The 20961-nt window shown below is 47.4% G+C and overlaps 1 protein-coding gene and 5 non-coding genes across 8 annotated transcripts; 4 read left to right on the top strand and 2 right to left on the bottom strand.

Annotated features, from left to right (window-relative positions):
* Positions 1 to 171: 171 nt before the first annotated feature.
* TRNAG-GCC (transfer RNA glycine (anticodon GCC)) lies at positions 172 to 242 on the top strand. The gene has a single exon. It is a non-coding gene; the product is annotated as a tRNA-Gly (tRNA).
* Positions 243 to 858: 616 nt separating this feature from the next.
* TRNAT-AGU (transfer RNA threonine (anticodon AGU)) lies at positions 859 to 932 on the bottom strand. The gene has a single exon. It is a non-coding gene; the product is annotated as a tRNA-Thr (tRNA).
* A 1335-nt stretch (positions 933 to 2267) lies between these two features.
* Positions 2268 to 2339, top strand: TRNAA-CGC (transfer RNA alanine (anticodon CGC)). The gene has a single exon. It is a non-coding gene; the product is annotated as a tRNA-Ala (tRNA).
* A 572-nt stretch (positions 2340 to 2911) lies between these two features.
* TRNAS-UGA (transfer RNA serine (anticodon UGA)) lies at positions 2912 to 2993 on the bottom strand. The gene has a single exon. It is a non-coding gene; the product is annotated as a tRNA-Ser (tRNA).
* A 491-nt stretch (positions 2994 to 3484) lies between these two features.
* Positions 3485 to 10677, top strand: TMEM107 (transmembrane protein 107). Of its 3 annotated transcripts, none has more exons than XM_063137305.1 (6): positions 3485 to 3536; positions 5728 to 5844; positions 7316 to 7383; positions 8724 to 8824; positions 9246 to 9342; positions 9986 to 10676. In XM_063137305.1, exons 2-6 carry the CDS (start codon positions 5758 to 5760, stop codon positions 10053 to 10055), a joined length of 423 nt encoding a protein of 140 aa, XP_062993375.1. In that variant the 5' UTR covers positions 3485 to 3536; positions 5728 to 5757; the 3' UTR covers positions 10056 to 10676. The 3 variants fall into 3 exon arrangements, with proteins under 3 accessions (XP_062993375.1, XP_062993374.1, XP_062993373.1); XM_063137304.1 differs by lacking the exon at positions 9246 to 9342 and adding an exon at positions 9732 to 9828 and having other exon boundaries at positions 3505 to 3569; positions 9986 to 10677; XM_063137303.1 differs by having other exon boundaries at positions 3505 to 3569.
* Positions 10678 to 12984: 2307 nt separating this feature from the next.
* On the top strand, positions 12985 to 13115 carry LOC134407081 (U8 small nucleolar RNA). Its single transcript, XR_010026007.1, has one exon. It is a non-coding gene; the product is annotated as a U8 small nucleolar RNA (small nucleolar RNA).
* Positions 13116 to 20961: the final 7846 nt, after the last annotated feature.

The following is a 20961-nucleotide window of genomic DNA, read 5'->3' as shown; positions in this document are numbered from 1 at the left end:
CAATTGGGTGGGCAATACGTTTAATAGGACGAAGCACCCCCACACACACACAAATAGTGTGCAAGGTACTAGTAGAAAAAAAGAAGAAGGAAATATAGATTATTTTTGCAAAACCATTCCTTGTGGTGGAGTCATCTTATGGGTTCTTCGAGCAAAGCCTTCACCAAGAGCGCATTGGTGGTTCAGTGGTAGAATTCTCGCCTGCCACGCGGGAGGCCCGGGTTCGATTCCCGGCCAATGCAATCCCTGCTTTTTTCATCCCCTTATTTATATCGCGCTTGTTCGCTCCCCCGTCATCCCTTTTCCTAAAATATTTTCCAGCAACCCCAATCCCAGTGTTATATTCTTCCCCTCACTGAGAAACACTAGGCAAGGCATGCATTGCAAGCAATTCACTGCAGGCCCTTTTCTTCTCCTCCTCCTCCTCCTCCACCTCCCAGCCTTGAAATTAAATCCTGGATGTAATTCCATTCCTAGGCAACAGCTGCCTTGGCTGGATGGGTGCAGACTTACAGCAGGAGCCTTGCAGAAATATGACGCTGTGTGTGTGTGAGTCAGCTTGCAGGAAGCGTCTTGGTGACAGCTGGTGATGGATCTGTGCTACGGGGGGGGGGGGGGGATGGGCTTTTGCTTCCGGTCCTTAAATTCTCCTCTTGCCTCAATCGATGCTCAAAGGCTGCGGTAGGGCTGAGATACACACCACCCAAACGTCATATAGAAAGCAATGAGAAGGAAAGCCGCCCTTTGAAGAATAGTGGGATGTCGGTGTACAGTTGCAAAGATGCTTTTAAAAGTTTTGCGGGTTGAAAGCAAAATTACAGGCTAATTTGGGACCGTTTTGATGAGATGGGGGGAAAAAGGCACCGCTGGGATTCGAACCCAGGATCTCCTGTTTACTAGACAGGCGCTTTAACCAACTAAGCCACGGCGCCACTTGGCAAACGGATCTGCCGCACTGTAATCTCAGTATGTATACATGCAAAAAAACATACACCACCCAAATAAAACCACAAGTTATTGTTTTCTCCACCCCTCCTTCCATTGTTCCAGCTATGCATCCCTGGTGAATGGCCGGAAAACCCTCAAAAGCGGGGAGGGAGAAACAAATAAACAAACACTGAAAACTACAAGCATGCACGGAAGCAGCAGCAGCAGCGAAGGCGCAACGCACGTGTCTGTGCAAAGAAATGGTCGTGCCATTTTGCCAGCGCTCTTCCAGGGCTAGTGGGGCGGAGGGCAGGCCAGGGGGGAGGGAGAGGGTCGCCGCCCCATTTCCCCCAAATACAGAGCTGCCTCTGCATTTTGCCCAAGTTGTTGTATAGGTTATAATCCCATGGAGGCACTCTGTACTTCCTCAGAGGCTGCCTCTTTATTGCTACGCCGTGTGTACCCGGGGGGAGAACCGTGGACTTCAAAGCAGGCAGAGATTTCTAAACGTAAAGGGCTAAACTTGCTTGATTGTGGGAGGCACATGATGCACCTCGCATGCTTGCGACTAGGTAGTGGCAATGCTGCAACATGTGTTGCAGTTCTAGATCTCCCTCAATACTAGAACCCAAGGGTGCCCTCCCATGAAGCTGATTGGTGGGAGATTCAGGATAGATCAAAGGAAGGACTTCTTCACACAGGGCAGAGGTCAACTATGGAATTCGTTACCATAAGATATAGTGATGGGCTACGAAGCTGGATGGCTTTACTGATGGCTCTGTGCTACCTACCTCCAGTATCAGAGGCAGTGGGTCGGTTTTGCTGGGGAACATGGGTGGGAGGGTTCTGTTACACTCCTGCCCTGCTTGTGGATCCCTGGCTGACAGCTGGTTGTCCACTGTATGAACAGTGGAATAACGGGGTGAAGTGACAGGAAGCCAGATTCCAGCTGGATATCAGGAAAAAGTTCCTGACTGTTAGAGCAGTACGACAATGGAATCAGTTCCCTAGGGAGGTTGTGGGCTCTCCCACACTGGAGGCCTTGAAGAGGCAGCTGTACAACCATCTGTCAGGGCTGCTTTAGGGTGGATTCCTGCTTTGAGCAGGGGGTTGGACTCGATGGCCTTGTAGGCCCCTTCCAACTCTGCTATTCTATGATTCTATGACTTGACTAGATGGACCTTTGGTGTGATCCAACCTCAGGGCTCGTCTTATGCTCTTATTAAAGATCTAAAAGCACCCTGTCTCATTCATAGAAATCAGCAGGGACGAAAGCGGAAGTGCAATCCCGAGGTGTGTTGAAATAAATAGGCGCATACAAGCCTTCCTGTCCCAGGGAGGGGGATGTAGCTCAGTGGTAGAGCGCATGCTTCGCATGTATGAGGCCCCGGGTTCAATCCCCGGCATCTCCAGGTGTTTTTGGTTCCCGTCGTGGCATTTCCACTAGAACCGCTCCAGGTTGTACTTGCTAAACTAAAACTCTCTCCGCAAAACGTACTTTTTAAATTTCTTCCCCGTGGCAAAGCACCGTTTGGGAACCGCATTCCTCTCGCTGTGGCAGCGGTGGTCTTGCATAAACCAAAGTATTGCAATCATCTGGAATTGCTGGGTAGAAATTTAGCAACCAATGGCAGCTTTAGGGTTGTTTCTAAAACAAACCCTTTGTTCCTTTATTTTTTGCAATGTGCACAGGGCATTTTTTACAATGTGTGCATAGCTGCCAGGGCATTTTGCAGAATCTTAGGGCACTGTGGTCCTTATATTACAAAAACCAACAACGTGCAATGAAATGTAAGGGTGGGGGTGGCCGCCCTTTACGACCACCCGCGAAAGTAAGACCCAAAGCGTGGTTAGTGCATTTTTTTACAGGGGTAATTCGCATTGACTTGGCATGCGTAGTAAAGCACCAGATGTCATTCGCCTGCTAAAGCGAGGTAAATTGGCAGGGTAGGATTTACTGGGGAAAATACGCGCAAAACAGATACGCTGTGAGCAGGATTCGAACCTACGCAGGGAGTCCCCATTGGATTTCAAGTCCAACGCCTTAACCACTCGGCCATCACAGCTCCGCATCACTCGCTATGTTACCATTTGCAAAAGTAGATAGTCTGTTACCTGTCCAGGAAGTAACATCTCTCCCCTGCCTTCCTTGGGTCAAATATTCCAATGGAAAAATGAAGAGCCATAGCTTGTAAAATGCCTGAATAAAAATGATAATTATCATGTGTGTGGTGTTTTATTTTTAATCCAATGTTGCCATTTTGTTGTTGTTATCTCCTTGGGCCACTGAGACGGGAGGGGGTGGGGAGAAATCCTGCAGTACAACCATACCTCGTACTTAATCCCATTTTTGTCCCAGAGATAGATAACTGTGAGGGTTTTAAATATCCTGACGGAATCCCTCACATATATTTGTGGTGGTGGTGGCGGGGACAAAAGGCTGATAATAACAACGGAGCGGCAACTAAGAGGTTAAGGGGAATGGGCGGTTGCCCACAACTAAGATGGCCGACTCACTCTCATTCTTTCAAATTCTCGCGATGCTGCATGCATGAGAAGCGTTCTTAGATTAGCGGGCTCCCCTGCCGACGCGGTTGTTAGGGGCAACGGTGAGGCCTAGTGGAGAAGTCCTAAGCCTGAGGGTAAGGTAAAAGCGCGTATCAATACTCACGCCAAAAACGGAGTGGGGGCAGAGGGGTAATGGGGCAGGGAGTTAGGTCGCGCAATTGGTGGTGATTATTATTATTAATAATAATAGTTATTATTATAGTTGGGAGTACCTAAACATTGATGGGATTTGAGCGGGAGCTGTCTTTCCACCCGTCATTTAACCCCAATTAGTCTTGTGGGGGAACGTGAGGGGTTTTTGGGGATATCTCTGTGTAGATCACCCTCTTGAAGGGGAAATGTGAATTTGTGTGTGTGTTGGGAAAGTGCCCAGCTCTTTTGCTAAGCTGAGTTGCTAACGAAGTCTTGCAGAATTGAAATGTTTAAGAAGCCATTCCTAGATTTATTATTTATTTTATTTATTTATTAACATTTCTAGACCACCCAATAGCCGGAGCTCTCTGGGTGGTTCACAAAAATTAAAAACATTCGAAGTATAAAACAACAGTATAAAACCATAATATAAAATACAATATAAAAGCTCAACCAGATAAAAACAGCAGCAATGCAAAATTACAAATTTTTAAAACACCCAAGTTAAAATTTATTTATAGACTGTTAAAATGCTGGGAGGATAAAAAGGTCTTCACCTGGCGTCTAAAAGCATATAATGTAGGTGCCAAGCGAACCTCCTTAGGGAGCTCGTTCCACAGCCGGGGTGCCACAGCGGAGAAGGCCCTGCTCCTGGTAGCCACCTGCCTCACTTCCTTTGGCAGGGGCTCACAGAGAAGGACCCCTGAGGATGACCTTGGATACCTCAAAGACATCTGCAGTGGGTCATAGTGACTTATTGCTTTTATGGCGGACACCTTGATAATTATTAGAATCATAGAATCATAGAATAGCAGAGTTGGAAGGGGCCTACAAGGCCATCGAGTCCAACCACAAGGTCATGGAGTCCAACATTAAAACATGCCTTCTACTTTCTCAGTTCAATACTTTCTCCCTACCTTCATTGTTATTAAAGGTACAATGGTATACTATAGGATAACCAAAAGAACAGTGAGTACTTCTCTCTTTTAGTAAATGCTTGCCAAAAGAGCAGAGACCATGTACTTCCTTTCCACAGCTAGAAATTTCCTGTTAGACGGTGCCTACGTATGTAGCACCAGAGAAGATAATGTATAAAATACCTATCTACCTCTCCTGCGAGGTAGGCACATGCTTTGCAGCAATTTACTCCAGTGCCTTTTTATTCTGCAGAATAAACGTTGTTTGACCCATACTTCATCTCCTCTCTTCCTTGTGTGCTGAATTGGACTTGGTACACCAGGGAACGAGCTATTTTTGCAACTTGTATTGCGGGGGAAAGCGAATGTATGCCATCAACAAAGGAGTGCAAAATGTGTTATCTATATGGTCAATGTGACCAACATCTGGTACTTTCCCCCCATTCACTTTGGGAGACTTCAAATTGTGTGTAAAATGTGCAATTTTTATATTATAGCTTTATAATAAATCAATCATCCTTCCTTGCACTCACCTCTCTTATATTTTTAGACTAATGCCATTTTAGGCACTTTACAAAAGACATCTGGAACTTAGAAAAAGGGAGTCAGTGGAAGAACTACTTTTGTATCATACTGATGAGGGAAAAAAAATAGCTTTACACAGCACCATAACTGACCCATATTTTATTGGCCCCGTTCAGAAGACATATTAAACCATGGCTTTAACCACGGTGGTTAAAGCCAGAAAGCCGGGCTGTGTTCAGAAGACACCTTAAACCATGTCTTTAACCATGATGAATAAAGCAAAAAGCCTTATTCACCATGGTTAAAGCCATAGTTTAATATGTCTTCTGAACGCAGCCTGGCTTTCTGGCTTAACCACTGTTGTTAAAGCCATGGTTTAAAGTGTCTTCTGAACAGGCCCATTAAGTCCTTTGTTAAGAGTGAGCACCCTGCCTTCCCTTGGACGTATGTTTCCTGCAATTGGCATGTTTTATATTCTACTTTGTGCCATTGCAATTTGCAAATGTTAATATTGAATATTTGCTTGTGTTTCTTCATGAATTGGCATCCTGAATTACTAAACAGTGGAGGCCAAGCAACGAGAGATGTCTGTCTTCATCTTTCTACATGCACTAAATCTTTGGTGATTTGCTCTTGTGTCTCTTGGCCTGGCTGGCAGGATTTCATCACCTTTCGTTGCCTGGCGAGAATGCCTTTGGTCACTGGATTGGTTCCCTCGCGATTCCTGACCCTCACGGCCCATTTGGTCATTGTCATCACCATCTTCTGGTCTAGGGTGAGAGACCTATTTTCACCTTCAAAACGCCATCCACACTCCTAAGCTTTCCAGTTGTTCTTACTGTTTTTAAAGGGATGCTACTTAATGCCTTGCGCAGAAGAATTCGCACCACTCAGAAGCAAACGTCAACAAAAATAGCACTCTTATTTCGACGACAGGCAGATTGCCTAGCATTGTTGAATGCTGCCTTTTAGCTTGGTCCAAGGAGAACAAAATTGAAGGAAGGATTTTTATTTGAGACTTAGGGGATGGGATTGAGCAATGCATCATGGAGCATTGGCAGGAGAGGTGGGGTGCCTTAGTCATAGAATCATAGAATAGTAGAGACGGAAGGGGCCCACAAGGCCATCGAGTCCAACCCCCTGCTCAATGCAGGAATCCACCTCAAAGCATCCCTGACAGATGGCAGTCCAGCTGCCTCTTGAAGGCCTCTAGTGTGGGAGAGCCCACAACCTCCCTAGGTAACTGGTTCCGTTGTCATACTGCTCTAACAGTCAAGATTTTTTTTCTGATGTCCATCCGGAATCTGGCTTCCTGTAACTTGAGCCCCTTATTCCGTGTTTTGTGTTGGTCCAGTTGAGACACATACTGGGGCGGAAGGGGGCGGAGAAGAGTTTATTCTTCCCTTGGCAGCTCTGGACCCTTCCCATGTGAAGAACCATTACTCTAGATATGAGACAGTAAGAGTAAAGGATTCTGGGAAGCAAGAAACCTGGATCTCTTCCCAAGAACCGAGAGGGAATGGAGTTGTCAACTGCTGTCACATGTTCTGAACATTCACGCAGCACAAATAGTGTGTGACAAGCTGTACGGAACAGTCTAGCAATTGGAAGAAGGGTTTTCTCGCAGAGTGTTTCTGCCAAGCTATGACTTCCCTCTCTTATTTTGGTTTTTTCACACACCCTAATTGCTTGTGGTTCCACGGCCATTGCTTTATGTCTTTCAGGGGAATTTTGCTGAGAAAGAATGGGCTGAAACCAGAGCATAATGGAGTAGTGGCTACTATTACCTTGCCCCTTGTAACCAGTCAATACTGGGGACTCCAATGTTGTGCCCTTGGGCACCAATGTGACTGTAGCACCTCTCTCGGGACTCAACAGGTTCCTCGCCCTTCCTGATTTTTATTGTATTTCCTACATTTTTTAAAATCTCCAGCGCCATCTTTATTTGGATTCCAAAGCATGCTTCTGTGTTTTGGAGCTGAGACTTTACTCCTTCTTTCATTTAGATTCCTGGGCAAGCTTTCTTTTAGTCTCACTAGTTTGCCCTCTGGGAAATGAATATTTCATGACTGAACCATGCCTACTCTGGTAGCTATTTTCTGAATGAGCAAGCTCTCTCTCATGCAGCCATTTTGTGAGAGCACCCGCAGTACTCTCTCAAAACTCCAAATGTGTCCGCTGACCCAAAATATTTGGGGACTTCTGGGTTAATGCCTTGCCAACAGGCTGATCTCTCTTTCTTCCAGGAGAGCAATGTCCGGGCTTCCCTACCTCTCCAGTCCACCCAGGAAGAGTATGAAAACAAAGACACAGAGTAAGTTCTCTGCTTGAGACTGTCCCTGCTGCAGCTGACTCTGCAGCACTTCTGTAACTTCGTTAAAAGTAGATGTCTCCAGAATTGCCTCTTCCCCATTCTACTTCATTCCCAAGAACATTCTACTTCACTCCACCCAAAGTTAACCCAACAATCACCCATGGTTTGTTGGGTTAACTTTGGATTGTTTAACCCCTAAACAACCCAGAGTTCCAGGTTCAGATGTTACAAGTTCCTGGGATGCCTGTGGGAAGTCCGTAAGCATGGCATGAGGGCAATAGCCTTCCCCTCAGATGTTCCCAGCTACTGGCATTAAAAGGCATACTGCTTCTCATACTGGAAATAATGGAAAGTCACCATGACTAGAAGCTTTTCATAGTGTTATTCTCCATGAATTTATCCAACCCCCTTTTAAAGCCATCTTGGTGGTCATCCCCACATCTTGTGGCAATGAATTCCATAGTTTAATTATGGAATTCATTGTGACGAAGCCTTCCTTTTGTGAAGAAGCCATGTTAAGAAGACCTTCCTTTTGTGTCCCAAATCAGTTCTAGTGTAATGAGAGGGAGAAAAAACTTTACTTTCTCCAAACCATACATGATTTTATTCACCTCTATCATGCCCCCCCTTCCTCATCTTTTTGTTTTTCTAAATTGCTCCAAGTGAGGTAGTCTTTCCTTGTAGGGAAGTTAAGTCACCCCCCTGATAATTTTGATTGCCCTTTTCTTTACCTTGCTCCATTTCTACAATATTCTTTTTTGAGGTTTCAGAGTATTGTGGATGTGAGAGGCCTAAAGCAGACATTAATTTCTTGGGAGGTGGGGGACACACATAATTAGACACCATAAATGTTACATAGCACAGAGCCATGTGCAGATTAAACTTTTCTTTGTACAGAGACTTAGGGTGCATTCTATGCATGTTTAGACAGAAAAAACGTCCTACAACTCCCAGCATACCCCTGTCATCCATACACCCTTGGTGAACTAGTTTTGCTTGTGCTGTGCATGTGTATGCATGTGTGAATGCAATGGAGGATGGGAGCAACAGAGTGGGTCGGTTCAGATGACACACTAAGCCATGGTTAGGCTGCTAACCCTTTTGCAGCAAATGGTTAGCAAGCATGTTTAAACCATGGTTATGTAGCCACCATGGTTAGGAATGGTTCACATGACATGCTAAGCCATATTGTTTAGCTCCAAAATGCTTACCCACTGTGGCTTAGCGTGTTGTCTGAACAGGTTCCTAGAGACTGATAAGTATAACTGGGGTCAGGAAGGAATTTCAGGTTTGTCGAAGAGATACTAGACATCTTCCTTCGTGTGGCTCCCTCTTTCCAGGCTGGTGGTGGCGCTGTCGGTTACCCTTGGACTGTTTGCTGTGGAGTTGGCTGGCTTCCTCTCTGGGGTGTCCATGTTCAACAATGTGCAAAGCCTCCTCTGTATCCTTTACAAATGCAAGAGGGATAGGCCCAGATTGAATGTAGGTTATGAGGCGGGAGAACCCATCAATGGAGCAACTGAGGTGCGCTCATCAAATCACCTGCAGAGTGGGAGAGCTAAACCCAAGAGCAAAGGAGCGGCATTAAAGCCAGTTTTAGATGTATGTTTACTCGCATCCAGGTGCGCAGAAGGAGATCAAAGCCAAGCTGGTCATGGGATCTGCCACATGTGCAGGTGAACGTCATGAGGTGGTAGGGCTCTGTGGCTTCCTCACTTCGTTACGCCTGGCCGTACTCTTCTGGTAGCCTTGGCCAACCAGCTCTGCTGTGTAGGCTACCCACAGTGGCTCCATCAGGGCTTGGGTGGTTGCAGCCTTTCGACTGTTGTGGCTCCCTGACTGAGCATCCTTCTCTACTCCAGCCACTGGGGCTCACGCTTCTGCTGCTGTCGCATTGCTCTTCTTCCTCTTTGAACAGTGGGACGGCAGCCTGTACTGGTGGATCTTTGCCTTCTGCAGGTCAGTTGTGTGACGATGGCCAGGACCTCGGGAGGAATAGCCTTGCGAGGCACAGGACCCCTTCCTCGATCACCTGGTGTGGTGGGAGGGGGAGCAACTGTAGGAAATGTGGAGGTTGAGGCTCTGCTCCCTGGGAATTGTCTACATGTCTTAAGTTGTGGGAGGAAAGGACGTTGCTGGGGCAAAACGGAGAACGATATCTTGGAACACTGTCCTGCCTTTTGGGGCCAGGAAAGCTGGGGGCCTGTTCTCCCCACCCCCTCCCAGCTCAAAAGGCTGGAAACACAGCAGGTGGGTGGGGAGGTCTGAGTAGCTTGGGGTCCCTCAGAGCTGCTGATCGTGCCGGCATCGTTCCTAGAATGACCGTTTCCCTGACTGCTCGCCATTAGCTTTGACTGCTCACTGCAGTGCTTCCATCTGCCTCTCCTTTTTCGTCTTCGAGCGCTGGGAGACGGTCACTTACTGGTACATCATGGGCTTCTGCAGGTAGATTCTCAGCTCTGTGTGTTCGTGTGTGAGTGTACATGTGAGAGGCACCACTGCTGAGGCTTGTGTGCTTTTCTCCAAGGGAGGGGGAAGCCCATCTCCATGTTACTCATCCCGCTTTTCTCTGTCTGTGTCGCCCCCCCCCCCCCCAAACCAGTGCCTTGCCTGCTGCTGTCGAGGTCATACTTTTCATCTCCGTCTTTGGACTGAAGAAGAAGCCTCTGTGAAGGACGAAGCACCAGCACGAGGAGCACCCGCTGCCCCCCACCCCAGAAGAGACATTTCTTGGGATCACACCCCAGGAGGGAAGTTCCTGGTAAACCGTAAAAGGGTCGTCAAACTGTTCTTGAACAGATCATGACGGCTGACTGCAGTCCAAGAAAAGTCATACGAGGAGCATGCCTTCTTAGGGTGCAAAACAGTGACCTCTGACTGTCCTGATTTTCATCTTCTGCCTTGCTCTTTGTCTCCACCAGCGTTGTCTACAGCTCCAGCTGAGCAGGGGTGTCCTGCGGTGCGCTGTCTCCTTCCAGTGGGAGCCCTGTGGTATTGCATCCTGTCACATGCTAGCGCGCTTAACCCACACATTTTTCGGTCTCCAGTTGTACATTTGGAGTGCCAAAGTCTCCCCTGGGAAGAGACTGAAAGGTTGTGGCTTGTAGCCTGCAGGTCCTCTGTGAAAGAACAAAGATGTCCAGGTGAAAAAGCAGCACAAGCCTGTGTCTATATTTTATTCTGGACAGGGAATGGTAGATGGCGTTTGAGAATAAACTCACTTTTTTATATATAAACCTTAAATAAAACGGCACCCTTCTTATAAATGTGCAAGGACTGTTGCTGTTTGGATAGCCCCTGTTAAAGCAGAGATGATACATTATTTTGGTTTAGATAGATTAATAGTGTTCACCTCCTTGCATTCATTGCTGTTGCTGTATTAACTGTTACATGTTAAACAAGTATTTGAAACTAGAGCTCTTCTCTCGATGAGCTGGCTCAATCGTTTAAATTAATAATGCAAATTTCAGTGTTGGTGACTCCAGATAATCTAAAGGACTGCATTTCATCTGCCCCTTTTACAAAGCTTTTTCCATCATGAATTCAGTAGCAACAGGAGACTCCTGTGAAGTAGTGATCCACCTCCATTCTCTGCCAACCAGTTTAACTCATCCCACATGTCTTGTCTTAAATCAGATTAGAAAACCCAGTGGAAGAACTGTGAAGGGGCTCTGTTGGAGGCATTTACTGGCCATGCTGACATCCCATAATTACATGCTACAAAAAGGTGCTTGCCCAAGGTCATGAAATGCACCAGATGTGTTTGACTACATCTCCCATCATTCCGGGCCTACATGGGGATGGTGGGAGTTGTATTCCAATACATCTGGAAGGCATCTAGTTGGGGGAAAGCAGTGATACTGATTTTCTGAAGTCCTGCTATTAGAACTTGTTTCAGGCATTCCCCAATGAAATGCATATATATCTGCCACTAAACTACAAGAAAATGTACAAATCTTTGGAAGGAAAATCATTTCCCAAGCTGTGTAAAAGGCAGAGAAATTAGTCACCTTAATCCTTGTGTGTCTCAGCTGACCTCAGTCAAGGAGATATAATTCAGAAACATTTCCCCCCAGAGGCCAGAGTGGTCTTCATTGCCTAAGGTGACCCTATGAAAAGGAGGACCGGGCTCAGTTGTATTGAAAAGGGAATTTCAGCAGGTGTCATTTGTCTATATGGAGAACCTGGTGAAATTTCCTCTTCATCACAGCAGTTAAAGGTGCAGGAGCTATACTAGAGTGACCAGATTTAAAAGAGGGCAGGGCTCCTGCAGCTTTAACTGTTGTGATGAAGAGGGAATTTCACCAGGTTCTCCATATATACAAATGACACCTGCTGAAATTGCCTTTTCAATACAGGAGCCCTCTCCTCCTTTTCATATGGTCACCCTATCGTTGCCATACCTCCAATGCTTTTCTTACCAAGAGAGTAAGTAAAGCCAGACATGTGACTTCTCTACCTCCTTGTATTAATTAAGCACTGGACAAAGCCAGGCCCTAAACCATCTCCTATCCACAAAGCATCTAACCCAGGAATATTTGGCAAATATGTAACTAGGGAATTCCTTCAGCATTAAATTGGTTTTCCAAGCGTCTGTGAGAGAAAACGCTTGTAACTCTGTAAAAACAAGAGTCTTGTGGCATCATGAAGATGAACACATGTATTATGTGCAATCTGATGAAGTGGACAGTGTCTAGCAAAGCTGATGCCATAATATGATCGTTGGTCTTTAAGGTCACATAAGACCTGTTTTTGTTGCAACAGGCAGAGCAACACAGCAACCTTTCTGGAAATTTATTTATAATAATAATAATAATAATAATAATAATAATAATAATGATGTATTTATTTCTTACCCGCCTCTCCCTTTGGATCGAGGCGGGGAACAACATTAGAACAGGAATCAATACATATTAAAAAAATTCTTGATTTTACATTGATCTGGATAGGCCTGCCGGAAAAGCTGCCTTTAAAGCTGCCTTAAAATCACACAGAGAGTTAATTTTACGAATCTCCTCCGGCAGGCCATTCCACAATTTGGGGGCGACGGAAGAAAAGGTCCTCTGGGAAACTGATGTCAGCCTAGTTTTAGCTGACCTGAGTGTGTGGGGCGGACTATATGGGAGAAGGCGATCCCGCAGGTAACCTGGACCCAAACCATTTATGTTCCTCTGGAGTTCCCTCCCCCCACAAAAATGCCCCTATCTGGAACAATATGAGCTAGGATGGCACCATAAATGCTTGCAGATCTTCGATCTCCGCACTCTACATTCCATGTGGCCTTTTCGTCGCACAGCCCAGCTGCCAACCAAGCCTGCCCCCGTTTTATAGTAAATACGGTGTTGCTTTCCGAGCGAGACGTCAGCTTTATGCAAATGAGCGGCGCATAGTTCTCTGGGAATGCAGATAATCCGCTGCCGGGGACGTCGATGCGCCTCTCATACAAGAAGTCCGGGTGAGAGCTAGCCTTGGAAACGATGCGGCAGAAGAAAAGAAGCTGTAGAGGAGACAGGGAGGATGCTCTAAGGTTTCATTTTGCGTCGCCGTGACCTGGGTGTCTGTGTCCAAAATGGCGGCGCCGGCGCCTCGGCGTGTCCAGTATCGTCAGTGAGGTACATCCTTACCTGTTCCTCCTTATGGAGAACAGCACATGATGAATGGAGAGCGCATGAGACATGATTAGAGTCTCCGCTGGCCGGGGATTGCAACACCCCGGCTTGCTCCTTTCTGATTCTCCTGACGATCTCTTTTCAATTAAAAAAAAGACAGAATCAACCCAGGAAACTGTTCTTAGCCCAACCCAAGCAAGCGGGGTCTGGCTTTCTTATCTTCTTCTTCTATAGTCCTCATTGTCTCTAGCTACTATAATGGCTGTTTTACCTAGGGAAGATGGGAGTTGTAGTCGTTCTAGGGTGACCCTATGAAAAGGAGCACAGGGCTCCTGTATGTTTAACAGCTGCATAGAAAAGGGAGTTTCAGCAGGTGTCATTTGTATATATGGAGAACCTGGTGAAATTCCCTCTTCATCACACCAGTTAAAGCTGCAGGTGCCCTTCCCTCTTTTAAATCTGGTCACTCTAGTATAGCTCCTGCACCTTTAACTGCTGTGATGAAGAGGGAATTTCACCAGGTTCTCCATATAGACAAATGACACCTGCTGAAATTCCTTTTCAATACAACTATTAAAGATACAGGAGCCCTGTCCTCCTTTTCATAGGGTCACCCTAAGTAGTTCACCCATTGTAAATGCGGAAATCACTCTTGCGTTCTTCAAATTAACTGGCTCTCCTCCTCACAACAGCCCTGTGAGGTAGGTTAAAAAGCGGTGTGGCGGCTTGACCGATGCTGTGAGTGCACGCTGGCTCTTTCCTTTGTAATTGGTCAATCCTAACGTCCATCAGTTTTGCCATACCTATCGCCCACGTGTCTGGTTGGCCGCCTATCCCCTGGCAGGAGACGCCAGTTTGTTGCGATTAGCTGCCCTTTCTACGCCTTAATTGGCTTATTCCCTCCACACACCCGCCCCTTCCCGGCTCGTTGCTAAGGCTCTCTCTCTCTCTCTCCCCCACCAGCCTGGCTCGACGTTTGCGTGCCGGGCAGACACCCTCCTTTCCTTCCATCCAGGTTCTCCAATGCCTCACTTGGCATCTCACAAAATGGCCGGCGTACTCGCCTATATTGACCTTTTCTGCCTTCTGATTGGCTGATCTTAATGAGACTGACAAGGCACCGCTTTGAAAAAAACCAACATCAAATTTGCGCGCGGCCTTCTAACATTTAGCCAATCGGGATCTAGCTTCCATTCCGTCTTCCAGAATCAGCCAATCAATAAGCACCCTTTCTAAATCCAGCCCTTTCTCTTCTTTCCGCTTCTTCCCTCAGCATCCGTTGAGCCTCTTGATAGACGAAAACGGTTGGCCAATGGGAGAGCAGCACCGTCTCGCCAGGGGTGGGGTAGAAGCGGGGAGGTGGGCGGCTCGACCAACAGCCAACCAATGAGAAAACGAAAGACTGGCGCGCGGGGAAGGGGAGGGCGATTTCGGACACCAATCAGGAGGCGCGTTTACCGACGTTGCGGCAGCCAATAGGGCTTCGGGAGGGTAGATTTGAAAGGCGAAGGCGATGAGTCTGTGAGGTGATGCTGACGGGGCCGCCTGCAGGTAAAGCCGCCGCCGCCTGCAGGTAAAGCGCGGGGTGGCGGAGAGGCGGGAGGGGGAGTTCGAGCCCCCCACCCACGTTCGCGGGTCTTTGAGTTCCCCCAAGAGACCGGTGGGAACACCAGATGTGTGGGAGGGGAGGGGCTGGAACTCCAGATGTGTGGGAGGGGAGGGCTGGAACTCCAGACGTGTGGGACTGCAACACCCATCACTCCCAGCCACTGCAGCCTTCCCCAGCCCAGCGCCCTCCAGATCGTGAGACTGCAATTCCCATCTGGAATGATGGGAAGTGTAATACAACACATCTGGCAGGCCCCTTGTTGGGGAAAGGTGATGCATACCTTGCTTTGATCAGTTGATTGGGCTCATTTTCAGAACAGAATCAGGACACAAAAAAGGGGCCGTTGATTGAGGTCGAGGCCCTTTGCCCATCTCTCCTGGGGTTGCCTATTCTAGGGGTAAGCAAAGTGGTACGTTCCAGATGTTTTGGGATACAGTGCCTAAAAGCTTCAGCCAGCATGGCTGGTAGTTAGGGGTTGTTGTTATTATTATTAATATATTTATTTGTATCCCGCCTTTTGCCCAAGCCTTACAAAGTTTAAAACATACATTGGGGGGGGGGGAACAAAACCATAAACATTTAAAATACACAACAAAATTATAAGATATTAACATAGATGGAGGGCCAAATTATTCTCCAAAGGCCTGCTGGAACAAACAAGTTTTAGCCTGCTTCCAAAAGCCCATCAAGGAGGGAGCCAGCCTAGCTTCCCCGGGAAGAGAGTTCCAGAGCACTGGAGCAGCCACCGAGAAGGCCCTCTCCCATGTTCCCACCAAGCGTGCCTGTGAAGATGGTGGGACTGAAAGAAGGGCCTCTCCAGAAGACATCAAAGCACGGGCAGGCTCATAAGGGAGAATACGGTCTTTCAAATAACCTGGACTTGAGCCATATAGGGCTTTATGGGAGTCATGGTTCCATACACCTGGAGAGCACCTGGTTCCTTTCACCTGGCCTGCTGTTGACCGGCAGTGGTTCTCTCTGGTCCCTGGCAGACAGAGCTGCTGAGGCCTTTCACACCAACCTGGGCTATCTGAGATCCTATTTGTGACTGAGACCTTCTGCATGCAAATCAGATGCTCAGCTACTGCGCTATGTTCTCTCCAAGAAGGTTTCAAAAACACACAAAATGCTAGGGATAAATACAATGACCGACAATGCAACCCTCCTAAACGTAACACAAGCCTTGGGGCAAGCTAGTTAATGTAGGTGTTCCACGTGGTAGTGATCAAAAAATAAAGAATAATAGTTAATGCCTCTATAGCGCTTTCAGGTGTTCAACATGTTTCACGTGCATTCTCTAGATGTAATGTTTAATGCCCTGCAAGGTAAGTCAGTGTTATTATCTGAAGCACCCACACATTCCCTTGGACACTGTCTGGATCTTGTCCTCACCCGGAACTGCTCTGTCCTGGACTTTTCTACTGTTGACTTTCCTCTGTCAGATCATCATCTAGTCTCTTTCAATATTACTCACAATCCCCCTCCTTCACGTCCTGCTTCACGCCCTTGTCGTGACCTGCATTCTATCAACTATGAGGCTTTCTCTCAGTCTCTAGCCTCCTCTCTTCCTTCTGTCTTCACAGCCGTCTCCTTGGACTCAGCCGTCTCCTCCTTTAACTCCACATTGTCTTCAACTCTTGATAATCTTGCTCCATCTACAACTCGGATAATTCGCCCCTCTCAACCCCAACCGTGGCTCACCTCTTTCCTCCGCTACCTTCGCTCTTGCTCCCGGGCAGCCGAACGCCTGTGGCGTAAGACCAGGGACTTGGCGGACTTTGTCCACTACAAATTTGTTCTCTCCTCCTTCTCTTCTGCCATTTCACTGGCCAAACAGCAGCACTACTCAACGCTGATCCAGTCAAATGCTAGACACCCTCAGCGGCTCTTCAAGTCCTTCAATTCTCTCCTGAAACCTAATCCACCATCTCTCCCCGCCTCTCTGTCTGCCAATGACTTTGCCTCTTTCTTCAATGCTAAAATCCAAACTATTCGCTCCGATCTGGCCAGCTCTGCTCCGCTCCCAGCTCCTGTGCCTCACCTGTCAGTTCCTCCTGCAACTCTCTCGGCGTTCCCCTCAGTCTCAGCTGATGAACTGTCTAAAATACTGCGCTCGTCGAAGCCTTCCACTTGTTCCCGTGATCCAATTCCCTCTCGCGTCTTTATTAATCTTATCCCCGCTATCCTCCCGTCCTTGCTTCACATCATTAATTCTTCCCTGTCCTCTGGCTCATTTCCCTCTGCTTTTAAACATGCTACTGTCTCTCCCATTCTCAAAAAACCCACTCTTGATCGACTTTCTCTGTCTAACTACCGACCTGTCTCTCTGTTGCCCCTTGTCTCAAAGATTCTGGAACGTGTGGTCTACTCTCGCTGTCTTGACTTTCTCTCTAGTAACTCTGCTCTGGATCCCTTTCAATCTGGATTCCGTCCTCTGCATTCCACTGAAACAGCCCTTACCAAGATCACCAATGATCTTCTCACTGCCAAGTCTAAGGGCCATTATTCCGTCCTTATTCTCCTTGATCTAACTGCAGCCTTTGACACGGTTGATCACGATCTTCTCTTAGATTCCCTCCATGACCTTGGACTCTGTGGCTCTGTCTATAACTGGTTCGCCTCCTATCTAGAGGGTCGCTCTTTCAGCGTGTCGGCTAACGGCAGCTCGTCCTCCTCCTTTCCCCTTTCAGTAGGGGTTCCGCAAGGCTCGGTGCTTGGCCCGCTGCTGTTTTCTCTATACATGCTGCCCTTGGGTAAACTTATTCAATCTCATGGCCTCCAATATCACCTGTATGCCGATGACACACAACTATACCTCTCATCTCCGGAACTTTCTCCTGATGTTCACGATCGTATCTCGGCATGTCTTTCAGATATCTCAGCTTGGCTGCTTCATCGTCGCTTGAAGCTTAACATGGCAAAAACTGAACTGCTTGTTTTCCCTCCTAAACCTTCTCCTCACCTCTCATTCTCTCTTACTGTCAACGATGTCACGCTTACTCCGGTCAAGGAAACTCGTAGCCTTGGCTTTATATTTGATTCCTCGCTCTCCTTTATTCCTCATATCGAGGCAGTAGCTAAATCTTGTCGTTTCTTCCTGTATAATATTGCCAGGATTCGACCATTTTTGTCTGTCTCTTCTGCCAAGACTCTCGTTCACGCACTGGTTATCTCTCGGTTGGACTACTGCAACCTCCTCCTCTCTGGCCTCCCCTCGTCTCACATCAGTCCGCTGGTCTCTGTCCACCACTCTGCCGCTAAGATCATCTTCCTGGCCCGCCGCTCTGACCATGTCACTCCGCTTCTGAAATCTCTTCATTGGCTCCCAATTCATTCCAGAATCCAATATAAACTTCTCCTGTTGACCTTCAAAGCTCTTCACGGTCTAGCTCCTGCCTATCTCTCCTCTCTCATCTCACACTATTGCCCCGCTCGTGCTCTTCGCTCCTCTGATGCCATGCTTCTTGCCTGCCCAAGGGTCTCTACTTCCCTTGCTCGGCTTCGTCCATTTTCCTCTGCTGCCCCTCATGCCTGGAATGCTCTTCCAGAACACCTGAGAACTACCAACTCAATCACAGCTTTTAAAACACAGCTAAAAACTTTTCTTTTCCCTATAGCTTTTAAACTTTGAGTTTGTTCTGACTCTATACTGTTAGCTTCACCCTTCCCGGTGCCTGTTTACACTTCCCTGTGCCTGTTTGCATTCTCTTTCCCTTCTTATTGTTTACTACAACTTTACTAGATTGTAAGCCTATGCGGCAGGGTCTTGCTATTTACTGTGTTATCTGTACAGCACCATGTACATCGATGGTGCTATATAAATAAATAATAATAATAATAATAATAATAGAGTGGCTTGCTATGGGATGCCTAGCATGTTCATGACATAGGTGACATTCAAAGCGTGGATTTCCTGATTGGAAGGTCTGTTATTTAGCTACAGTGTTACATCGTTGTTTGTTGCTAGAAAGAAGAGAAACATGTCCTCAGGATGCAAAATAGTTTATCTGTACGAAGCCCGACACGTTGGAAACAAGCTGGGCTTCCTGCAAATAAACTATTTTGTATCCTGAGAACATGTTTCTCTTCTTTCTGACCTGCCTTAGATGCTTATCTCCTTCTGTGTTTTTGTTTTTCGTTCGTTGCTAACAACATCAATACCTCAATTACAAGGGGATGGCTCTTCCTCTCAGGGGGTCTTCAAGAAGAGAATGGACACTGTTGGGGAGGCCAGGATTCAAGTCCCCACTCTGCCATGAAGCTCACTGAGTGACTTTCAACCACTCAGTGACTCGGCCTAACCTCTACCTCACAGGGTTGTTGTGAGGATAAAATGGGGAGGAGGATCGTGTACTTCAGGGGTCCCCAACCCCCAGTGGAACCTGTTAGGAACCGGGCCGCACAAGTGAGCTGCTTTCACCCACCCACCCCAGCGTACCTGGGTGCAGGGCGCCATCTCGCCTGCCCAGCCGAAGTGAAGCCAGGATGCTGGGGTGGGGGTGGGCGGCTTCGGAATGGTGCGCCCGGCCGGAAGCTGCTCTGGGAGAGCGACTTCCGGGCGTGCCGTTCCAAAGCCACCTGCCCGCCCCAGCGTCCTGGCTTCACTTCGGCTGGGCGCCCACCCAGCTGAAGCGAAGCCAGGATGCTGGAGTGGGGGGGTGGGGTGGGGCTTCCCAAAACCATCCCCTCAACCCCCACCCCGCCCCCAGTTCGTGGAAGAATTGTCTTCCACGAAACCGGTCCCTGGTGCCAAAAAGGTTGGGGACCGCTGTACTTGGTTTCGGGCTCCTTGGAGGATAGACATGATATAAATGTAATAAATAAGTACTCTATCTCTGACTGCTTTGTTTGAGCCAAAGATCATGGCTTGTGTCCCTTACAAGCCAGGAATTGTAAGCTAAGGACAAATCCTGGCTTGTGATGCTGACTTGTGTGGGACACAGCGAGGTAGGATCCCCAGTTCAGATGACAAGCTAACGAAACCATTCCTGGTTTGTTTAGGACTCCTGGGATGGGCCAAGCTGGGCGCAGACAGACTGCGTGCATCTAATTCTCGATAAATCAAGATTCTGTCTAATTGTTCTGTGTGAATATGGCCAGTGGGTTAATTGGTAACAGTTATGCAGGGCTGGAAAAGTAATCTGAAATACCTAGAAGCCAGTAAAGAGAAAATGTTCTTACTTTTGGCAGGCCTATCAATGTTTGACCTTTTCGTCTTCATTGTTTTTTGTCCTGAACTCGGATAGAAGTGATTGTGATGGACAACCCAAGACACAGCAGGAGTACCTTTCTAGAAATCTCTACATCTGTGCAGAAGATTCTTTTCCATAGTAGCTAGGCTGCCAACCTATTTTCCTGAATGCATAAGAATAGGCCCTTTTACTTTGTCCATCACCAGTAGACAGGGCAATATTCCTCAGTTTTACATTTCTTCTCCCTCCCACCCCATCCGAGTTTTCTGCCTTAGAAAGTATAAATTCCCTGCCAGCTGAGCCCCAATCTTTGCTAACTCCTGATTGGTAGAATTCCATCAATAATTCCCTCAGTTGACTCATAAGTTAAAACCAGGGTGCCTTTCAGATGCTTTGTCTTTCTGTTGAGGAGAGACCCATGCTGTTGGGCATGGAATTTCCCTAGTTTTATAGTGAAGTGTTGTAATTTAGGTTTAGTTTGTTTTAGTCTTGTATTGTACTTATTTCTCTCTGTTCCCCTTTAATACAATTTCCTTTAACTGGCTTCTGGGGCTGGCTGCTTATTTTATACCCCCAAAGGTGCTTGGTTTTGTATTACTTGCATTGAATGGGACAGAAAGGAAGAGGGGCCGACCAAGGGCAAGATGGATGGATGATATTCTGGAGGTGACAGTCTTGACCTTGGGGGAGCTGGGGGTGGCGACAGCCGACAGAAAGCTCTGGCGTGGGCTGGTCCATGAAGTCACGAAGAGTCGGAAGCAACTGAACGAATAAACAACAAAAAGTGGGAAAAAGAGCTGAAACTCTCCCAGCGGATCACCTGACCAAATGAAACAATCCTTAGGTTGTGGGAGCTCCCTGCAGCCCACAAGAATGAAATAAAGTCTCTGTGGTGGTGATGACAAGGCCCTAAACAACTTGGGACCAGGATACCTGAGAGAGCGCCTTCTCCCTTACCAACCTGCCCAGTCACTGAGGTCATCCGAGGGCCTGCTCCTGGTGGTTCCACATAGATCCATCCTCCGATTGGAATCCACCAGGGGAAGAGCCTTCAGCGTGGTGGCCCCCCTCCTGTGGAACTCCCTGCCTCTGGAGGTCAGGCAGGCGCCAAACTTGTACTCCTTTCGGTGTCTCCTGAAAACATCTTTATTCCAAGAAGCCTTTCCTT

Source organism: Elgaria multicarinata, chromosome 11 (assembly GCF_023053635.1).
Source record: "Elgaria multicarinata webbii isolate HBS135686 ecotype San Diego chromosome 11, rElgMul1.1.pri, whole genome shotgun sequence".
Lineage (NCBI taxonomy): Eukaryota > Metazoa > Chordata > Lepidosauria > Squamata > Anguidae > Elgaria > Elgaria multicarinata.
This window is presented reverse-complemented; position numbering and strand designations above follow the sequence as displayed.

Coding starts and splice junctions, on each gene's coding strand:
- TMEM107 (XM_063137304.1), top strand. CDS start 5,758: ATGCCTTTGGTCACTGGATTGGTTCCCTCGCGATTCCTGACCCTCACG. Junction 8,825..9,731: donor CAATGTGCAAAGCCTCCTCT/GTATCCTTTACA, acceptor GCTCGCCATTAG/CTTTGACTGCTCACTGCAGT. Junction 9,829..9,985: donor TACATCATGGGCTTCTGCAG/GTAGATTCTCAG, acceptor CCCCCAAACCAG/TGCCTTGCCTGCTGCTGTCG.